A 19,962-nucleotide genomic window follows, 5' to 3' on the forward strand; every position below is an offset into this window, starting at 1 on the left:
CACCATAAAAAAAATTAAAGGTAACATATATTTCACTTAAGTCCAGAAAATAATTTCACTTACATTTTACTCATTCCCTTTGTAAAACTAAGACATACAAACTGACTTTAATGTTTAATCTTAAAATGTTAAAAAAGTCTTAAAAGTTATATAGTAGGAGATATTTGTAATACACATATCTAATAAAAGACTCAAATTCAAAATATATTTTAAAAAGTTTGGTCTGGTACAGTGGCTCATGCCTGTAAGCACAGCACTTTGGGAGGATGAGGCCGGAGGATTGCTTCAGCCCAGAAGCTCAAGACCGGTCTGGGCATCATAGTAAGAACTCTTTTCTACAAAATATTTTTTTTAATTTACTGGACGTGGTGGTGGCACATGCCTGTACTTGGGCGACTGAGGTTGGAGAATCACTTGAGCCCAGGAGGTCAGGGCGGCAATGAGCTGTGATGGTGCCACTGCACTCCAGCCTAGGTGACAGAGACCTCATCTCAAACAACGAAATCTAAACAGAAACAACAACTTTACAAATTTAAAGAAAAGGGCAACTTTGGATATTCCAATGGTCAATAATCGCATGAAAAGATGCTCAATTTCTTTTGTCATTAGGGAAATTCAAATTATGGCAATAACAAGATGCCATTACACAACCACCAGAAAGGCTAAAATTAAAAAGATGATATACACCAGGTGCAGTGGCTCACGCCTGTAATCCTAGCACTTTGGGAGGCCAAGGCGGGTGGATCACAAGGTCAGGAGATCGAGACCATCCTGGCTAGGTGAAACCCCGTCTCTACTAAAAATACACAAAATTAGCTGGGCGTGGTGGTGGGCGCCTATAGTCCCAGCTACTTGGGAGGCTGAGGCAGGAGAATGGTGTGAACCCAGGAGGCAGAGCTTGCAGTGAGCCGAGATCGCGCCACTGCACTCCAGCCTGGGGGACAGAGCGAGACTCCATCTCAAAAAAAAAAAAAAAAAAAAGATAATATATGTGTTTTCAAGGATGTGAAACTCCTTAAAATCAGAACTCTCTTACACTGCTGGTGGTAGGGAAAATTGGAACAACCACTTTGGAAAACTATTTGGCAGTACAAAATACTATGTGTCTTCTATGAACCAGCAATTCTATTCCTATATATTTACCAATCAGAAATGTGCACCTATCTTCACCAAAAGTCATGTATGTGAATGTTTGTAGAAACACTACACATAATAGCTCTAAAAATCTGTTGATAGAATGGATAAATCGTGGCATATCCATACAATGGAATACTATACAGTAATGAGATAAACAAACTATTGCTATAAATAAAAATATGGATAAATTCCACAAATATAATATTGAGCAAAAGAACATATGCATCAAACATAAAAATATATATTGTATAGTCCATTAATATATAATTCAAAAGGAAAGAAAATTAATCTGTAGTATTAAAAGTTAGGAGAGATGTTATTGGGGGGAAGTTTAAAAGAAGAAAACAGTATTATAGACTTTGTATTTGAAGTACCTCCTTATATATTGCTGGAGACAGTATAAATTAGTATAACCTTTTGAAAAGCAATTCAGCAATCATATTACATTCATTGACCCACTAATTGCCTGCTTAATAATCTATTGGCCGGCCAGGTGCAGTGGCTCACACCTGTAATCCCAGCACTTTGGGAAGGCCGAGGTGGGCGGATCACCTGAGGTCGGGAGTTCGAGACTAGCCTGACAAACATGGAGAAACCCTGTCCCTACTAAAAATACAAAATTAGCCGGGCATGGTGGTGCATGCCTGTAATCCCAGCTACTTGGGAGGCTGAGGCAGGAGAATCTCTTGAACCCCGGGAGCAGAGGTTGTGGTGAGCTGAGATCATGCCATTGCACTCCAGCCTGGGCAACAAGAGCAAAAATCCATCTCAAAAAAAAAAATCTTTAAAAAAAAAATCTATTGGCCAGCCTGTATAGCAAAATGAGACCCCCATCTCTACAGAAAATTTAAAAATTAGCTGGGTGGGTCAGGCGTGGTGGCTCACGCCTATAATCCCAGCACTTTGGGAGGCAAAGGCGGGCAGATTGCCTGAGCTCAGGAGTTCGAGACCAGCCTGACCAAAATGGTAAAACCCTGTCTCTACCAAAAATACAAAAATTAGCCGGGTGTGGTGGTGCACACCTGTAATCCCAGCTACTCCGGAGGCTGAGGCAGGAGAATTGCTTGAACCTGGGAGGAGGAGGTTGCAGTGAGCAGAGATCCCACCACTGCACTCCAGCTTGGGCAACAGAGAGAGACTCTGTCTCAAAAAAAAAAAAAAAAAAAAAAAAAAAAAAAATTAGCTGGGTGAGGTGGCAAGCAGCTATAGTTCTAACTACTTGAGAGGCTGAGGTGGGAGTCTGGCTTAAGCACAGGAGTTTGAGATTACACTGAGTTATGACCATGCCACAGCACTCCAGCCTAGACGACAGAGCAAGACCTCATCTTAAAAAAAATAAAAAATAGGCCGGGCGCGGTGGCTCACGCCTGTAATCCTAGCACTTTGGGAGGCTGAGGTGAACAGATCACCTGAGATCAGTAGTTCAAGACCAGCCTGGCCAACATGGTGAAACTCTGTCTCTACTAAAAATACAAAAATTAGGCCAGGCGCAGTGGCTCACACCTGTAATCCCAGCACTTTGGGAGGCCGAGACGGGCAGATCACCTGAAGTCGGGAGTTTGACACCAGCCTGATCAACATGGAGAAACCCCATCTCTACTAAAAATAAAAATGAAAATAAAAATAATTAGCCAGGCATGGTGGTGCATGCCTGTAGTCCCAGCTACTCAGGAGGCTGAGGCAGGAGAATTGCTTGAATCCAGGAGGCAGAGGATACAGTGAGCCAAGATCATGCCATTGCACTCCAGCCTGGGAAACAAGTGAAACTCCGCCTCAAAAAAAAAAAAAAAATTAACCATTTCACTCCAGCCTGGGCAACAAAGTGAGACTGTGTCTCAAAAAAAAAAAAAAAAAAAAAAAAAGTCTACTGGAAGGAAATATCCAGAAAATCACAGACTTATGCACAAAAATATTTGCTAGTGCATTTTTATAATTTAAAAACATAAGCAAAATAGACAACAGAAAAATGAGATTATGGAAAATTTAAATTTACACACTAACTATATCATGTAGCTACTAACAAGTATGTTTTCAAATATGTAATGCTATAGAAATGTTTGGTATAAGACAAAGAGAAGATAAAAAATTATATATGATTCAATTTCACTTTTAAAGTAAATAAATAAATAGGCCGGGCATGGTGGCTCACACCTGTAATCCCAGCACTTCAGGAGTCTAGGCAGGTGGATCACTTGAGGTCAGGAGTTTGAGACCAGCCTGGCCGACACAGTGAAACTCCGTCTCTTCTAAGAATACAAAACTTAGCTGGGTATGATGGTGTGTGCCTGTAATCCCAGCTACTCGGGAGGCTGAGGCAGAATTGTTTGAACAAGGGAGGCAGAGGTTGCAGTGAGCAGAGATCGTGCCACTGTACTCCAGCCTAGGCAACAGAGTGAGACTCAGTCTCAAAATAAAATAAAATAAAGTATATGAGTAAATAAATATATGAAGTATACGTATACACACATACATGCACACACATATATATAGGGAAAAAAGGGAGGTTCAAAGGAAATATACCAAGAAGGTCAATACTGTTTTTTTTAAATTAATTAATTTATTTATTTTGGGGATGGAGTCTCACTCTGTCACCCAGGCTGGAGTGCAGTGTGCGATCTCGGCTTACTGCAACCTCCGCCTCCCGGGTTCCAGCGATTCTCCTGCCTCATCCTCCCGAGTAGCTGGGCTTACAGGCGCCTGGCACCACACCCAGCTAATTTTTGTATTTTTAGTAAAGACGGGGTTTCACCATATTGGCCAGGCTGGTCTCGAACTCCTGGTCTCAAGTGATCAGCCCACCTTGGCCTCCCAAAGTGCTGGGATTAAAGGCGTGAGCCACCACATCCAGCAAATACTGTTTATCTTAAATGAAAAATTATTAAATCATATAATTAGATAATATTGTTTGGCCAGGTGGGTGGATCACCTGAGGTCAGGAGTTCAAGAACGGCCTGGTCAACAGGGTGAAACCCTGTCTTCATTAAAAATACAAAAAAATTGCCAGGCGCGGTGGCTCATGCCTGTAATCCCAGCACTTTGGGAGGCCAAGGGCAGATCACCTGAGGTCAGGAGTTCAAGACCAGCCTGACCTACATGGAGAAACCCCATCTCTACTAAAAATACAAAATTAGCTGGGCCTGGTGGCATGTGCCTGTAATCCCAGCTACTTGGGAGGCTGAGGCAGGAGAACCGCTTGAACCCAGGAGGTGGAGGTTGCGGTAAGCCGAGATAGGGCCATTGCACTCCAGCCTGGGCAATAAGAGTGAAACTCCATCTCAAAATAAACAAATACAAAAAAATTAGCTGGGCATGGTGGCGCACACTGTGGTCCCAGCTGCCCGGGAGACTGAGGCAGGAGAATTGCTTGAACCCAGGAGGCAGAGGTTGCAGTGAGCTGAGATTGTGCCACTGCTCCCAGCCTGGGCGACAGAGCGAGACTTTGTCTCAAAATATATATATATATATATATATTGTTATGCTCCTTGAACTTTTCATATTTTCTGAACTTTCCATTCTTTTTTTTTTTTTCTTGAGACCCCTGTCTCAAGAGAAAAACAGACCCCTGGCTCTGTTGCCCAGGCTGGAGTGCAGAGGCATAGCCATGGCTCACTGCAAACTCCACCTCCCAGGCTCAAGCTGTCTTCCTACTTCAGCTTCCCAAGTAGCTAGCACTCCAGGCACATGCCACCATACCCAGATAGTGTTTTTATTTTTTGTTTTGCCATATTCAGGCTGGTCTTGAACTCCTGAGCTCAAGAGATCCTCCTGCCTTGGCTTCCCAAAGTGCTGGGATCACAGGCATGAGCCAGCACATCTGGCCTTCTTTCTATCATTAAGAGGAAAAAACACTCACTATTTAAAATGAAAACAATGAGGCTAATGGTTCCTTCAAAACTGTCAAAAGATAGGTGCAAAGTGTTTATATACATAGATTTAAGTATATAAAATGAAAATCCTATAAGATTGCAGATTTCAGAAATATTAACTCCAACACTAGCAATAGTTCACTGTTAACAAAATATACTTACCTTATTCTAGCCTAACATGTTAAAAATATTTTTAGAACTATAAAATTGAGACACCTTAATATAGAATAAAAGTCACCAGTAATCCCCGTTTCTCTTATAATTTTCCTTTCAGTACTTAAATAATTCAATGGATTTTTTAAAAATTGACTTCTAATACTCATATACTTCTATATCTTTTTATTTATTTATTTATTTATTATTTTGAGACAGAGTCTCGCTCTGTCACTCCAGCTAGAGTGCCGTGGTGCTATCTCGGCTCACTGCAACCTCTACGTCCTGGGTTCAAGTGATTCTCCTGCCTCAGTCTCCCAAGTAGCTGGGACTAAAGGCACGTGCCACCATGCCCGGCTGATTCTTGTATTTTTAGTAGAGACAAGGTTTCACCATGTTAGCCAGGCTGGTCTTGAACTCCTGACCTCAGGTAATCCACCTGCCTCGGCCTCCCAAAGTGCTGGGATTACAGGCGTGAGCCACCACACCTGGCCCTATATCTTTTTACGTCACACTCTAAGTAAATAATTGTATTACTACAACATTAAATGTATACTCATTATAAGAAGACAGAGCTATTGATTTTTAAAGATATTAATCTCCATTCCAAGCATTAATATCATTAAGGTTCACATTTACTAACAGTTCTCCAACAGACATAATTCTTTACAATACTCCAAGACATTTAGCTTACTTTAAAATTAAAGTTGATATCATTATATCTTTTCAAATACATTTAATAAACAGAAAATAATGTTTTTCATTGTTAAATTCTAATGGTAGTGGAAAGGGACCTGTGATATGAAAAAGGCATTGTAAGTATTCCATGATATTGATACTTATAAGAAAATGATAAATTTGATTTATAAATCTCTTACCTTTGCAGTTAGAATCAGAAGGCAAAATGTCAGAACTGCTGGCATTTTTATAATTGCAAAAAGCAGCTTGTAAGTATCTGTGATCCCTTGTGTTTCTTCTTTTACTACTGATACTTCGTTTTCTTTTTTCAGAAGGGCAACCAATGTTGTTGTTATTAAGAATACAGTTCCCCAGAAAAAAAGGAAATCTGAAAATGTTTTAAATCTATAATTAATTTTTTAAATTACATAATTTCATTGATACTAAATAATTCTATATACAATAACTTTCAATTAAAATGTTATTTAAAAAATTAGCCAAGTACAGGTGCTCATGCCTGTAATCCTAGCACTTTGGGAGGCCAAGGTGGGAGGATTACTTGAACTCAGAAATTCAAGACCAACCTGGGCAACATAGTGGGACCCTATCCCTACAAAAAATAAGAAATTAGCCAGGCTTGGTGGTGCACATCTGTAGTCCCAGCCACCTGGAGGCTGAGGACTACCTGAGCCCAGGAAGTGGAGGCTGCAGTGAGCTGTGATTGTACCACTGCACTCTGGCATGGCCAATAGAGTGAGACCTTGTCTAAAAAAAAAAAAAAAAAAAAAAAGTCAACATTTAGGTACCTCTTTATTATATTCAAGGCATTGTACCAGGCACAGCAAATGAACAAAACAGTCCTGACTCTTAAACGTAGAGACCCAAAATAGGTGACAACAACAACCAAAAAGGCAGGGGGTGGTGAGACATTACATTTAGTGTACAACTGAGTTGAATGAACTAAAGCCTATCATGTCACTTTATTCAAGGAAAGTGCTAGGGGTGGGAAATGATTTTCATATCCCCTAAGATCCATCAGTTACATTTCTTATATACCCAAGCCTTTTCAGTTCTTTATTAAATTTGACAACAGGTGATTATTTACATCAGATTTTCTACCTTATATTTTTAAACTTTCTAATGCTTTCAATCTGTTTAAGAATAACCTTCTCATCTCAATACTATGATATAAAAGGCATTTGCTCACACTCGTAGGTGCAGAATGAGGACCCATGAAGAGTACTGTCTGGGTTGTTTCAGTGAAAGATAGTTGAGCCATTAGCTATCACCTTGAACAAATTTAGTGGAGGGAGTAAATAATGGTCTGGAAGATTCTGCTAAACAGCTAAAAATAATAGTAATAATGGAGGTATCATTTATTGAGTGCATACAACGTGACAAAAATATGCTAAGCATTTTACATGTATCAACTCCTTTACTTCAACAGCCCAATAGGTCCTTTACTTCACCAGCCCAAATTTACAGGTGAACAAACTAAGGCTTAGGGAAGTCAAGCTGTCCAAGTTACATTCTAAGTCAGTGGTAAAATTGTGATTTCACACCTTATAAGTACAACTAATTTCAAAACTTGTATCTCATTAACCACCCTGAGAATTGCATTTCAGTTTGCCACTAGAAAACTTATTAGATAACCCTGTCTCAGTTTCTTCATCTGTAAAAGAAGATTTGGCTAGAAAATCCTTGCATTATAGCTCAAACATTCTAGACTTGTGCTCCATTTTAGATGCTTTTACTTTTTATTTTATGGTGTATGTGGCACAACTGATCAAGGACCCTAAGTCACCTCTTCTCAAAAACAATTAGAATATTCTTCAGTCAGGGTTTTTCCTTAGATTGAATCTTGCTCTTGCTGCTGTGCTCACTGAAGGTGATCACTACAGTTTGAACCTCACTTACGAGGCAGAAAGACAGCATTATTTGTTTAGATCAGTTTCGCCTTGGTATTTAAATATTCCTTTCTTATATGTTATCTCATTTGATTCTCATAGCAAACAGGATAGGCTAAGCCTGTGTTATTATTAAATACAGATGAGGAAAAGAAACTCAGAATACTTAAATCTTTACCAAAGGTAAAAATCACTAAGAGGCAGAGGCAGAACTTGAATCTCAACCTCCTGAAGTTGAGTCTTACATTCTTTTCATAATTTTACACTGCCTACATAAAGGTATATATATATATATATATATATATATATATTTTTTTTTTTTTTTTTTTGAGACGGAGTCTCACTCTTGTCAGGCTGGTGTGCAGTGGTGCAATCTCAGCTTACTGCAACCTCCACCTCTCGGGTTCAAGTGATTCTCCTGCCTCGGCCTCTGTAGTAGCTGAGATTACAGGCGTGTGTGCCACTATACCCAGCTAATTTTTGTATTTTCAGTAGAGACGGGGTTTCACCATGTTAGCCAGGCTGGTCTCGAACTCCTGACCTCAAATGATCTGTCTGCCTTGGCTTCCCAAAGAGCCAGGATCACAGGTGTGAGCCACCACGCCCAGTATAAAATAACATCTTAACATAATTTCTAGCATTTTGGAATCTGGTTCGAAAGGAATGAACAAGAATGTATTAATAACATTATCCTTATAAGTGAGGCTAATGTCCACTTTTTTTTAAGTAATAAATGTTTAATCAAATAATTTTACATATTATTAACAGCATTCACTTGGCATGTCCACTATTTTTGCATTCTTAATTCCATCTGCAAAATGAGATGAATAATGACTTCTTTAGAGTTTCACGTACAATACTATTCTCATTGAGCAGGTTTTGGTCATCATCTGTTTTAAAACAGTTGTTTAACAAGCCCTGAAAAAAAAATAATTTTCACTGTCACCAAAATTCCAATTAATGTTAAGCGAAAAGTAAAAGTTTTCCAGTTATATAAGACTTAAGTAGTTCCATTTTTCTAGGCAAAAGAATTGTAAATTTGTTTAGCATAGTCTACCAATTTTAATAAACACAGTCCATCTAAAATTTAAATTCCTTGATACCAATACCAAGAGGAAAAAGAAGAAGAAACTAAACAGGTTTCAGCAATGTTTGCAGATAAGATTATTTATTTATTTCTTTTTTTGAGACAGGGTCTCACTCTGTCACCCAAGCTGCAGTGCAGTGGTGCAAACTTGGCTCACTGCAGCCTTGACCTCCTAGGCTCAAGTGATCCTTTTGCCTCAGCCTCCCAAAATGTTGAGATTACAGGTGTGAGCTACGGTACCCAGCCAAGGATATTTCTAATTTCTTTGTGCTTTGAGGAGAAAATACATAAAAAGAAGGAAGTAGTGACAATGGGTCAGTCACAAAGCCCTAATTCAAAGGGTTTCCATCTCTCGCACATGCAGAAGAATGAAAAAGCCAATAGTTCAGAGAGGCCAGGAAATATATTAAGAAGTTTTATGAACACAATTATCACAAATCAGACCAATGTTGATAGATGATAGCCAGTAGTCTTATTAGACTTATTAACATTGCTTTGATGCTAGAGACATCCATAGCCTGTTATGCCAACAACCATAAAGAAACATTACTACCAAAAACATGGAAATATTTCATTATTAACATTTTGGTTAATTTTGATTTATGTATTTTATCATTATTACCAAAAATATGGAAATATTTCATTATTAATATTTTGGTTAATTTTGATTTGTGTATTTTATAAACTTAAGCATACATGGTATATAAATGTATGATCAAGATATCAAAGCTGATGTTCAAGTTTCATAAACATGATTTCCGAGTAAAGACCTAAAAAACAGACTAAATATTCTGAAGTGGCTGCAAGATCTTGTCCAGTGCTTTCACGAATGCAGAAATTAAGAGCATGTAACAATCCATTAGTAACCAATAAAGGTACAATAGCTCGCACCTGAGTGTCTATTATAAGATCTGGGAAAAAACAGAGGACATCTCATTTAAATCCCAAAATCACTTTCCAAGATAGGCATTATTACTCCTACTTTATATACAAGGAAACAGAATCACAAGCCAGAAAGTGCCAGAAATGGCATTCAAACTCCGGTCTAGTTCTAAAGCAAGAAATGTTTTCCATTATGTCATCCAGATACTCAGATACACCCACAGCAAGTAAGCTCTCTTTTCTATCAACTGGACACCGCTGAGAAAAAAGGTTCATATTTTAGCTCCAACCATGAGGTCTGGAACATAGATATTTTCCCACACTTCCTTTTTTTTTTGAGACTGAGTTTCGCTCTTTTTGCCCAGGCTGGAGTGCAATGGCACAATCTCAGCTCACCGCAACCTCCACCTCCCAGGTTCAAGTGATTCTCCTGCCTCAGCCTCCCAAGTAGCTGGGATTATAGGCATGCACCACTACCCCAGCTAATTTTTGTATTTTTAGTAGAGACGGGGTTTCTCCATGTTGGTCAGGCTGGTCTTGAACTCCTGACCTCAGGTGATCCACCCACCTCGGCCTCCCAAAGTGCTGGGATTACAGGCATGAGCCACCGCGCCTGGCTCCCTCACTTCTTTAAACTGACTACTTGTATTCCCCCTTCTCACCTCTGTCTCCCCATATGGTGATATGCCAAAGGAAATTCAAATGCACAGGATAAACAAACTTGGTGTGTCTTCCTAAAGAATTCATTTTATTCAATAAATTATAGGGAGATTACTTTAATGAGAATAGATAGGCTGGGCGTGGTGGCTCATGCCTGTAATCCCAGCACTTTGGAAGTCAGAGGCAGGTGGATCACTTGAGGTCAGGAGTTCAAGACCAGCCTTGCCAACATGGTGAAACCCTGTCTCTACTAAAAATACAAAAAGTAACCAGGCATGGTGGCACATGCCTGTAATCCCAGCTACTTGGGAATCTGAGGCATGAGAATCGCTTGAATCCAGGAGGCAGAGGTTGCAGCGAGCCAAGATTGTGCCACTACACTCCAGCCTGGATGACATGGCAAGACGCTGTCTCAAAAAAATAAAAAAGGAATACAGTTTGTTTTTCTGAGAATGTAGGGTAACATTTTAAGCCTAGACATGAATGCTAAAGAATGTATTATAGCTTATATAAGAATACCTGGTCTATCTAGAAATGGGTCAATTAGTCTTTTCCAAATTCTAACAGGCATTTTGAGTCATATAAATTATGTGTTCTGAAAGCAGGACAAAGAAATTTGTCATCAGGTAGGAATTAATAGTCCTGCTTTCTAATTTAAAGCATCAATGTCGCTGGGCACAGTGGCTCACGCTTGTAATCCCAGCACTTTGGGAAGCTGAGGTGGGCGGATCACCTGAGGTCAGGAGTTTGAGACCAGCCTGACCAACATGGTGAAACCCCATCTCTACTAAAAATACAAAAAAAAGTAGCTGGGCATTGTGGCGTGTGCCTGTAATCCCAGCTACTTGGGAGGCTGAGGCAGGAGAATCGCTTGAACCTGGGAGGCGGAAGTTGCAGTGAGCCGAGATCACGCCACTGCACTCCAGCCTGGGCGACAAGTGCAAAACTCCGTCTCAAAAAATAAATAAATAAATAAATAAATAAAGCATCAATGTCTTACAAATACTGTTTTTATTGTCATCAGTTTGGTTAGATTCATACTTATAGCATCAACTTTTTCAAAGCAACACTTTCTCTCATTTATTCCTGTATGTGCGTGCCTATTTATAAACAAACTGATTTATAAACTCTAATATCTTTAGCTTCCTTCTCTGTCATTAAACCGTCTTGCTCCCTGCTCCTAAACCCAAATACGCTGCTCCCTATTCCAATCACTTCTAATTGTTACTACTGCTGCTAGAGGAGAGGGCCTCAATTACCAGTTTACAGGCTAGATCTGGCCTGAAGACATAGATTAGATAGATGACAGATAGATAGATGATAGATTAGACAGATTTTTTTAAAGATGGGTCTTGCTATGTTGCCCAGGCTGCAGTGCAGTGGTTATTCACAGACACTATTATAATGCATTGCAGCCTCGAACTCCTGTCCTCAAATGATCTTCCCATCTCAGCCTGTCAAGTGGCAGGAACTACAGATGCGTGCCACTGTGCTCAGCTAAAGACATGTTTTTATATGAGCCTAAGAAGTGTTTGTAAAATTAGGAAATAAAAAAGGAATTTCTAGTTTCTCTTGAATATGCCTAAAATCTAGCAATCTTGCCGGGCATGGTGGCTCCCACCCGTAATCCAAGCACTTTGGGAGGCCGAGGCAGGCAGATCACAAGGTCAGGGGATTGAGACCATCCTGGCTAACATGGTGCAACCCTGTCTCTACTAAAAATACAAAAAATTAGCAGGGCATGGTGGCGGGCGCCTGTAGTCCCAGCTACTCGGGAGGCTGAGGCAGGAGAATGGTGTGAACCCTGGAGGTGGAGCTTGCAGTGAGCAGAGATCGCACCACTGCATTCCAGCCTGGGCAACAAAGCGAGACTCCGTCTCAACAAAAAAAAAAAAAAAGAAGATCTAGCAATCTTGGGATCCTATTGTCACAAAACTACAACTTACTAGAGTTGATGCTCCTCACCTTTAGAGGGGCATGGATTTCTCAAATTATCTCTGTCCCCTCCAACTCAGATGACTCATTTACATTATCTATCTACCCAATATATTCCATCTCCACTTATCTGTAACAATCAAAACTGTTAATCACAGATAGTATTTATTTTTTATTTATTTATATTTTTGGAGATGCAGTCTTGCTCTGTCACCCAGGCTGGAGTGCAGTGGTGTGATCTCGGCTTACTGCAGCCTCCACCTCCCCAGTTCAAGTGATTCTAGTGCCTTAGCCTCCCTGAGTAGCTGGGATCACAGGTATGCGCCACCATACCCGGCTAATTTTTTGTATTTTTAGCAGAGCTGGGGTTTCGCCATGTTGCCCAGAGTGGTCTTGAACTTCTGAGCTCCAGCAATCTGCCCGCCTCAGCCTCCCAAAGTGCTAGGATTACAGGTGTGAGCCGCTGCACCTGGCCAGAACATATTTTAGAATTTAAAAAAAAAAAACAATTATGCTTCCTTTTAATACTCGGATTTTCTAAACATTGCCTCGGTGTTTAGTTCCTCTTTAATCACCTAAGCAATTATATTTCTGTCATATAATTCTTCCTGTGCTATATAACTTTTTCAAAACCACTGGTTTTTCTTATCCTATTAATAAGTTCCAGAAAGAACAATGTTATAAATGTGGTATGTTCAGTCATAAAAAGGAGAATGAAACTATAGGAATTCTAACTTTCAACTAAAATGTTTGAACCAGAAACAGCAGTCCACTACAGATATAAACAGTTGAATTAAAAAGTAAGCTAGTTTTAGAATCTACTGCAGAACAAAGTTCAAATTCCACAGGAAAAAAAAAAAAGGGGGGGCAATTCAAAATAACAAGTGACAGCCGGGCACAGTGGCTCACACTTGTAATCCCAGCACTTTGGGAAGCCGAGGTGAGCAGATCACTTGAGGTCAGGAGTTCAAGACCAGCCTGGCCAACATGGCGAAACCCCATCTCTACCAAAAATACAAAAATTAGCCAGGCATGGTGGCACACACTTATAATCCCAGCTACTAGGGAGGCTGAGGCAGCAGAATAGCTTGAGCCCTGGAGGGGGAAGTTGCAGTGAGCTGAGATCATACCACTGCACTCTAGCCTGGGCGACAGAGCAAGACTCCATCTCAGAATAATAATAATAATAATAATAATTCACTGCCTAGAAATACTCTGTGAATGCATACTGTCTGTTATCAGTTTGTTGCTTTTTTCTTTTTTGAGATGGAGTCTTTCTCTGTCGCCCAGGCTGGAGTGCAGTGGCGCGATCTCAGCTCACTGCAACCTCCGCCTCCCAGGTTGAAGCGATTCCCCTGCCTCAGCCTCCTGAGTAGCTGGGACTACAGGTGCATGCCATCACACCGGGCTAATTTTTGTATTTTTAGTAGAGACAAGGTTTCACCATGTTGGCCAGGATGGTCTTGATCTCCTGACCTTGTGATCCTCCTGCCTTGGCCTCCCAAAGTGTTGGGATTACAGGCGTGAGCCAACGCGCCCAGCCAGTTTGTTGCTTTTTATGTGTCTGCTTTTCATTTTGTCCTGGGACTGCTGTTTATATCACCACAGAGGATTAAGGAGATGATGTTACTTAAGATGAGAAAGCCTCAGTGAAATCAAGGTTTAAGAGGCCATGGAAACTAAATTGCTAATTAGCTAAATTGGAACTTTCTCTTAATGTAAGAGTGATTGGTAAAACATCATTCCAGAGAATAATGTTATGAGTTCAAGAGTTATTATATTTATACTCCCTTAGCCACAACTGTTCCCTAATGGATCAAAATTATGCCACTGGATTTTAATTTACGCTGACTTATTCTTTTTTTTTTTTTTGAGATGGAGCCTTGCTCTGCCGCCTAGACTGGAATGCAATGGTGCGATCTCGGTTCACTGCAACCTCTGCTTCCTGGGTTCAAGCGATTCTCCCCACCCAGCCTCCTGAGTAGCTGGGATTACAAGTGAATGCCACAACTTCCACCTAATTTTTGTATTTTTAATAGAGAAGGGGTTTTGCCATGTTGGCCAGGTTGGTCTCAAACTCCTGATCTCAGGTGATCCGTCCACTTCAGCCTCCCAAAGTGCTGGGATTACAGGCGTGAGCCACTGTACCAGCCTTGACTTCTTTATTTTAATTTTATTTTTAATTAATTTATTTATTTTGGCTGGGCGCAGTGGCTTACGCCTGTAATCCCAACACTTTGGGAGGCCGAGGTGGGCGGATCACAAGATCAGGAGATCGAGACCATCCTGGCCAACACAGTGAAACCTTGTCTGTACTAAAAATACAAAAATTAGCTGGGTGTGGTGGCACATGCCTGTAATCCCACTACTCAGGAGGCTGAGGCAGGAGGCTTGAACTAGAGAAGTGGAAATCGCAGTGAGCCGAGGTCGTGCCACTGCACTCCAGTCTAGTGTCAGAGGGAGACTCCATATAAAAAATACATATATATAATTTTAAGACAGGGTTGCACTCTGTTGACCAGGCTGGGGTGCAATGATTGGATCATAGCTCACTGAAGCCACAATCTCCCGGGCTGAAGCAATCCTCCTGCCTCAGCCTCCTGAGTAGCTAGGGTTACAGGCCTTCGCAAAACACCCAGCTATTTTTTTTTTTTAAATTTTTAGTAGAGATGAGGTCTTGCTGTATTGCCCAAGCTGGCTCTACCTCCTCAGCTCAAGCAGTCCTCCCACCTCAGACTCCCAAAGTGCTGGGATTACAGGTGTGAGCCACTGTGCCCAGTCGTGACTTATTTTTTATTTTATTTATTTATTTATTTTTGAGACAGAGTCTCAAAAATGGGGTTTCGCCATGCTGGCCAGGCTGGTCTCGAACTCCTGACCTCAAGTGATCCTCCCACCTCAGCCTCCCAAAGTGCTGGGATTACAGGTGTGAGCCACTGTGCCCGGCCAGCAGTGAATTATTCGTAAAGCAGGAGCGGAACCCCAGAACACTGAGACAAATCTACCTGGGTGCAAAGCAATTATCTCTCAACCAAACAACTGAGGAAAAAGTACTATCACCATCATTTCACCAGTAATAGTGGCTCACTCACTAGCAGTTTGAGGAGGTGTACATAAGGTTAGATGTCTGTGAGAATAAGATTGCAGGAAAATAGTGTAGTTGTGACACCTCCTACCACCACCACATACCTGGACATTTACTCTACTGGGAATTTCCAAGGTAGCACAGAAGCTGAGAAGTTCAGTTGCTTAAATTTCAAAACAGAATCCCCTAAATTCATCATCACTGACAGAATGAAGAATTTCACTATATTCCTGACATTGTTATTCCTGATATTGGTCATTTTACTTGTTTTCTAGTTGTTACAAAAGTTAAAAACAAACAAACAAACAAAAAAGCTTAGGCCAGGTGGGGTGGTTCACACTTGTAATTCCCAGTACTTTGGGAGGCCAAGGAGGGGGAGAATCACCTGAGGCCAGGAGTTCAAGACCAGCCTGGCCAACATAGTGAGACAGCCCCCCCCCCACCCCCAACTATCTCAATTTAAAAAAAGAAGAAAAAAGAAAAAAGAGAAAAACTTACATGTGTTTTACTCATGCAGAGAAACGGGGAAATTTTTTAGAACTTACCCTCCATTACTTACAGGACAAACTTTAAACTCTTTTCCCATAGTAATTAAAGAAAATCTGACTAATTTAGTCACAGCCTTTCTCAGCATGATTTCCCAAACCCAGTTCCACAATTTAGGCAATGTCCTGTACTTTTTTGTACTTTCCTGCCTCAGTGCACTTTTACTTTGTGTTGTGCATTCTGGTGTGCCATTTCCTGGCCTCGTGGAATCTTATTCAAGAACAAAGTCAAATGTTATCTGCAATGTGAAGCCTGACTCCCAAAGGCAGTTACTAACTGGCAACTCTGAACTCTCCTAAAATGTTCATCTTCCTTATTTCTTGAGTGCAGAACTCTGCCTTATTCATTAGAGGCCTTAGAATCCCGTCCCTTAGCTGGTTCAATAATGTTTGAACGAATAAACCCTGTTCCATTCACTAGAAGGCTGGATTCTGGGTACAACGGTAGGGGTAGAAATGGATTAGAAAGTATAGAGCTAGAAACCTAAAACCAACAAGACAAAAGGAAAAATGTGAATCATATGAGCCACACTTTTTAAAAGTGTGCATTTGTGTATTAAGCAAGTGGCATGAATCCCTGGACTCGGTTGTGTTATTTGATGGGTTGCCTCTCCCTGTTAACCGCATAGTGATCATTTGATTGCTCTAATATCATTCATTTTGGCTTTAATATTTCAAAGAAGCTCATTTGGACGAAACAGAAAACTTACCTTGAGTTATCTCCCATACAATGATTTCCAGCAAATTAATGAGCTTCCCTCCAACGTCACACACTCTTTCAAAAGGATAAATAAACCTAACACCATAATAGCTTAAATACACTACCTGAAAGAGTAACGATTCCTCTGGGTTGAGGCTGAAACCGCAAATATTTGTTACAAAAGTCGGCAGATTCAAGGGCCAAAAACAAAACATTGCCCAAAAAGTAACCCGCTGTTTGGCCCACCGAATTGCAAGTAGAAGCATAACCCACATTTTCCCTGGATAACATAGTTAACGCCCAACCATCGACGGCAATGTCCTGAGTGGCGGCCAAGAATTCAAACAAAAAGAACGCCACAGTGAGAGCAATCACGTCGGGTGTTCTGCCATCGGTATTCCCAAGCAAACGGTCCACCTGAGTGGATAAATAGATCATGAAGAGTCCTAGTATATACTGTGTCGGGACAAGCCAAGATTTGCGACGACCGAAGTTCTTAACGTAGACCGCATCAACCAACGGGGCCCAGAGTAATTTGAGACTGAAGGGCCAAAAGACAAAACTGAAGAAAGCTTGGTCTGTATAGCTAACATTTTTGCTTTGCAAAATGAGTGGGATGCTTCCCGCCAAGCCCAGGGGAATACCCTGAAGCACGTAAAGAAAGAGTAGCAGCAAAATGCTGCTTAGTTCGGCCCGGAAGCTCTGTGGGGCTTTTAAGAAGTCGCCAGTGCCGGTATCCCCCAGAAGAGCTTCTCTGTCCCCTTCCCGGCCCGCTGAGTCCAAATGACTGTCATCCCAACCGCCTGGCGGCAGGGGACCGCTCTTCATATCCAGAGAGTGACTGAAATTCCCTGGCCGCCGTTGCCGGCTGCTGTCCTTGTGGGAGATGGTGGGTGACATATCAGAGACGATGCAGAGCCCCGTCTGTGGGGGGCCGAGGCTGAGCGTTTTGGATCCGTCCAGTCCCAGGTCCAAGGCTGTCGCGCTGGACCAGGGTTTCGGTGGTTCACGGGATGGTGGCAGGGCTCAGAGCGATAAGGGCACTTCTTACTGCAGCCCGGAGTGCTGAAGCCGGGAGCCAGTCCTCTGGCTAGAGGCCCAGAGGATGCCTGGATAGGTGCCCCCTGGAACGGCGTCAAAGAGCCTGAAGGAGACCCCCGGGCAGCAGCGCCGGGCTCGAGGCTGGAGGTGTGTGCCGTGGTGCCAGGATGGAAACCAGCTCCTACCTGCGGCGGGATCGAACGGCTGGTCTCCCGACCCAACACCTCCAGCTCTCGCTGCTATCAATGCGGCAGAGAGCACTTTCTCTACAGGACTCCAGAAAAAGCATATAACTTCCTGCCTCGCGCTTCAGGAAGTGGTCCCAGTCTCTAACAGGTCCCTTCCCAGCCTCCAGAGCAAGCCAATCAGGGACACGCTCTCGTGGCCCAGTTCGGAAACAATGCTTGGTGGGAACCTGCAATCTTGGCTGCCGGAACCTTCGGGGAGAATTAACGCCGGCGCACCGTGCGGCCGGGGCGGGGCGCCGCCCAAACTCAGGCCCTGTGACAGCGACTGTGGCGGTCTGGAAAGCGTGGGCCTCGGTCATTGGGCACGAGCGGTCACGTGACAGCGGGTTCCTCCAGGCCAGCGCTGGTGGTTGAGTGATGTAATCACGTGGGGTCTGAAGTCTTCGTGGGTGTAGGTTTCTTCGTTATGCTGATGACAGGCAGTGCCCGAACTCTAGGCTGGGAGTTGTGCCATGCTGCTGCTTTCGTGGGCTGACCAGAAAAGGGTAGAAGGATTGACGTTTACGAAGTTTTTGAATCAGGAGGCAAGGTCGCCTTGTGCCCCCAAAAGGGTAGAAAAAGGCCTGGCAAACTGGAGAATCGCGTCCTTACGGTGCCTACATATTTATAGTACGAATTAAACTGCTCAAGGGGTGCTAGGTTTGTCTGCAGTCCGTTTCTCCCTCATGGTGGAAGACGCGTGGGGAAACTTGGTAACCAACTCTAATTACATTGGTGATTGGATGACTCGTTACATCCTGTTTTTATGTTGCAATAAAACGTCTTGTGGCCGGGCGCGGTGGCTCACGCCTGTAATCCCAGCACTTTGGAAGGCCGAGGCGGGCGGATCACCTGAGATTGGGAGTTCAAGATCAGCCTGACCAACAAGGAGAAACCCTTCTCTACTAAGAGACGTACAGGAATTTGAGAATCTGATTTTTTTTCTGCTCTCTCACCTCTGGCAGAAAGATTATTATTATTTTTTCTTTTGAGAGGAATCTCACACTGTCGCCTGGGCTGGTGTTCAGTAGGGCGATCTCGGCTCGCTGCAGCCTCCACCTCCCGGGTTCAAGTGATTCTCCTGCCTCAGCCTCCCGAGTAGCTGGGACTACAGGCACGCGCCACCACGCCTGGCTAATTTTTGTATTTTTAGTAGAGGCGAGGTTTCACTATGTTGGCCAGGCTGGTCTCGAACTCCTAACCTCGTGATCCGCCTGCCTCGGCCTCCCAAAGTGCTGGGATTACAAACGTAATGGCAGGCTAGGCACAGTGGCTCACGCCTATAATCCCAGCACTTTGGGAGGCCGAGGCGGGTGGATCACGAGGTCAAGAGATTGAGACCATCCTGGCCAACACGGTGAAACCCCGTCTCTACTAAAAATACAAAAAATTAGCTCGGCCTGGTGGCGCGCGCCTGTAGCCCCAGCTACTTGGGAGGCTGAGACAGGAGACTCGCTTGAACCTGGGAGGCGGAGGTTGCAGTGAACCGGGATCGTGCCACTGCAATCCAACCTGGCGACAGAGTGAGACTCCGTCTGAAAAAAAAAAAAAAAGGCAACTGTAAAGTCCTCTAATCTTTGTTAAGTAGAAGAATAGATTGCAGAAAAGAACAGTGTTGGCCGGGCGCGGTGGCTCACACCTGTAATCCCAACACTTTGAGAGGCTGAGGCGGGCAGATCACTTGAGGTCAGGGGTTCAAGACAAGCCTGGCCAATATGGTGAAACCCTGTCTCTACTAAAAATACAAAAATCAGCTGGGTGTGGTGGCTCATGCCTGTAGTCCCAGATACTCGGGAGGCTGGGGCTGGAGAATCGTTTGAACCCGGGAGGCGGAGGTTGCAGTGAGCCGAGATCATGCCATTGCACTCCAGTCTGGGTGTTAAAGAAAAGAACGGTGTCATTTAAGTCCAATCAAGATTCAACCAAAACAACCATGAGTGGGATTTATATTGTGCTGGATTCAAACCCTGGCTCTAACAGTAGTTGTGCCTTGGACAGATTACTTAACCTAAGCCTCCATTTTGATGAAAATAAAATAGAGTTCATAACATCTATTTCA

General features: G+C 42.6%; 1 protein-coding gene across 2 annotated transcripts in view; it reads right to left on the reverse strand.

The window, feature by feature from the left end:
- The window catches only part of SLC33A1 (solute carrier family 33 member 1), a 28,101-nt gene extending 9,875 nt beyond the window's left edge, over positions 1-18,226 (reverse strand). The window contains exons 1-2 of one of the 2 annotated variants that reach the window (XM_003806092.7): positions 16,761-18,226; positions 6,035-6,222 (exon numbers count right to left, since the gene is read on the reverse strand). In XM_003806092.7, the coding sequence (XP_003806140.3) occupies positions 6,035-6,222; positions 16,761-17,535 (963 nt within the window). In that variant the 5' untranslated portion in view covers positions 17,536-18,226. The remainder of the gene's footprint in view (positions 1-6,034; positions 6,223-16,760) is intronic. The other variant, XM_034957644.3, reaches the window with a different exon arrangement.
- Positions 18,227-19,962: the final 1,736 nt, after the last annotated feature.

The sequence above is a fragment of the Pan paniscus genome, chromosome 2 (genome assembly GCF_029289425.2).
Source record: "Pan paniscus chromosome 2, NHGRI_mPanPan1-v2.0_pri, whole genome shotgun sequence".
NCBI classification, from domain to species: Eukaryota; Metazoa; Chordata; class Mammalia; order Primates; family Hominidae; genus Pan; species Pan paniscus.